This window comes from Ciona intestinalis, unplaced genomic scaffold (genome assembly GCF_000224145.3).
Source record: "Ciona intestinalis unplaced genomic scaffold, KH HT000885.1, whole genome shotgun sequence".
Classification (NCBI taxonomy): domain Eukaryota; kingdom Metazoa; phylum Chordata; class Ascidiacea; order Phlebobranchia; family Cionidae; genus Ciona; species Ciona intestinalis.
In genome coordinates this window covers 1-740 of record NW_004191206.1, presented here as the reverse complement: position 1 = coordinate 740, position 740 = coordinate 1, and the positions used below count along the sequence as shown (strand labels likewise).

At 35.8% G+C, this 740-nt stretch overlaps 1 protein-coding gene across 1 annotated transcript in view; it reads left to right on the top strand.

Moving 5' to 3' along the window:
- Positions 1–736, top strand: part of LOC100185970 (T-complex protein 1 subunit theta-like) — a gene marked incomplete at its 3' end in the record, with an annotated part of 3641 nt that extends 2905 nt beyond the window's left edge. Inside the window, exons 5-6 of the mRNA XM_002121861.4 lie at positions 72–220; positions 632–736. Coding sequence (XP_002121897.4) covers positions 72–220; positions 632–736 — 254 coding nt within the window. The remainder of the gene's footprint in view (positions 1–71; positions 221–631) is intronic.
- Between the last annotated feature and the right edge of the window lie 4 nt (positions 737–740).

Here is a 740-nt window from a genome sequence, read left to right as displayed (position 1 = left end):
ATATTTCTAAATCTTTGCTACCGTAATCGAAGAGACAAATAAAGTTATTATTATATTTGTCGTTTTTTTAGGCGACTTAAAGAATATTAAAGGCGCAAAAGTAGCGGTATACACTTGTCCTTTTGATATGCTTAATACTGAAACTAAAGGCACAGTATTGCTGAAGAATGCACAGGAATTGCTCAACTTTAGCACGGGAGAAGAAAACATTCTGGATGCTGTGAGTTATATGATCTTTATGTGGGTTATGATCTTTATGTGGGTTCAAAATAGTGTAAGCCAAAAAGGGGCATAGGTGCCCTTTTAGTATTTAAGGGTTTGGACCCACTTTTTGTGCTGCTACCATTGTGGCGTATGTGTCCTTGGGCAAGACACTTAACAGCAATTTCTCCAACCCACTGGTCACTAGTGGGTTGTCTAAATTATCAGCCATACATAAAAAACCCCACAGAAAATAATCACCCATAAAATATATGGTAACTCAAAAGCTGGCACTAGGTGTATGAAACAGAACACCCATGTTATAACAATCGTCGTTTTTTAACCATGCGAGGATAAAGTAAGTTACAATCATCCATTTATTCAACACAATTTATAGTCTATAATAAAAAATTATATAATTTTTTTTCAGCAAGTTAAAGCCATTGTGGATACTGGTATTAATGTGATCGTGTCTGGTGGAAAAGTCTCTGATCTAGCTCTACATTTCGCCAACAAACACAAGATTATGGTGGTTAGAC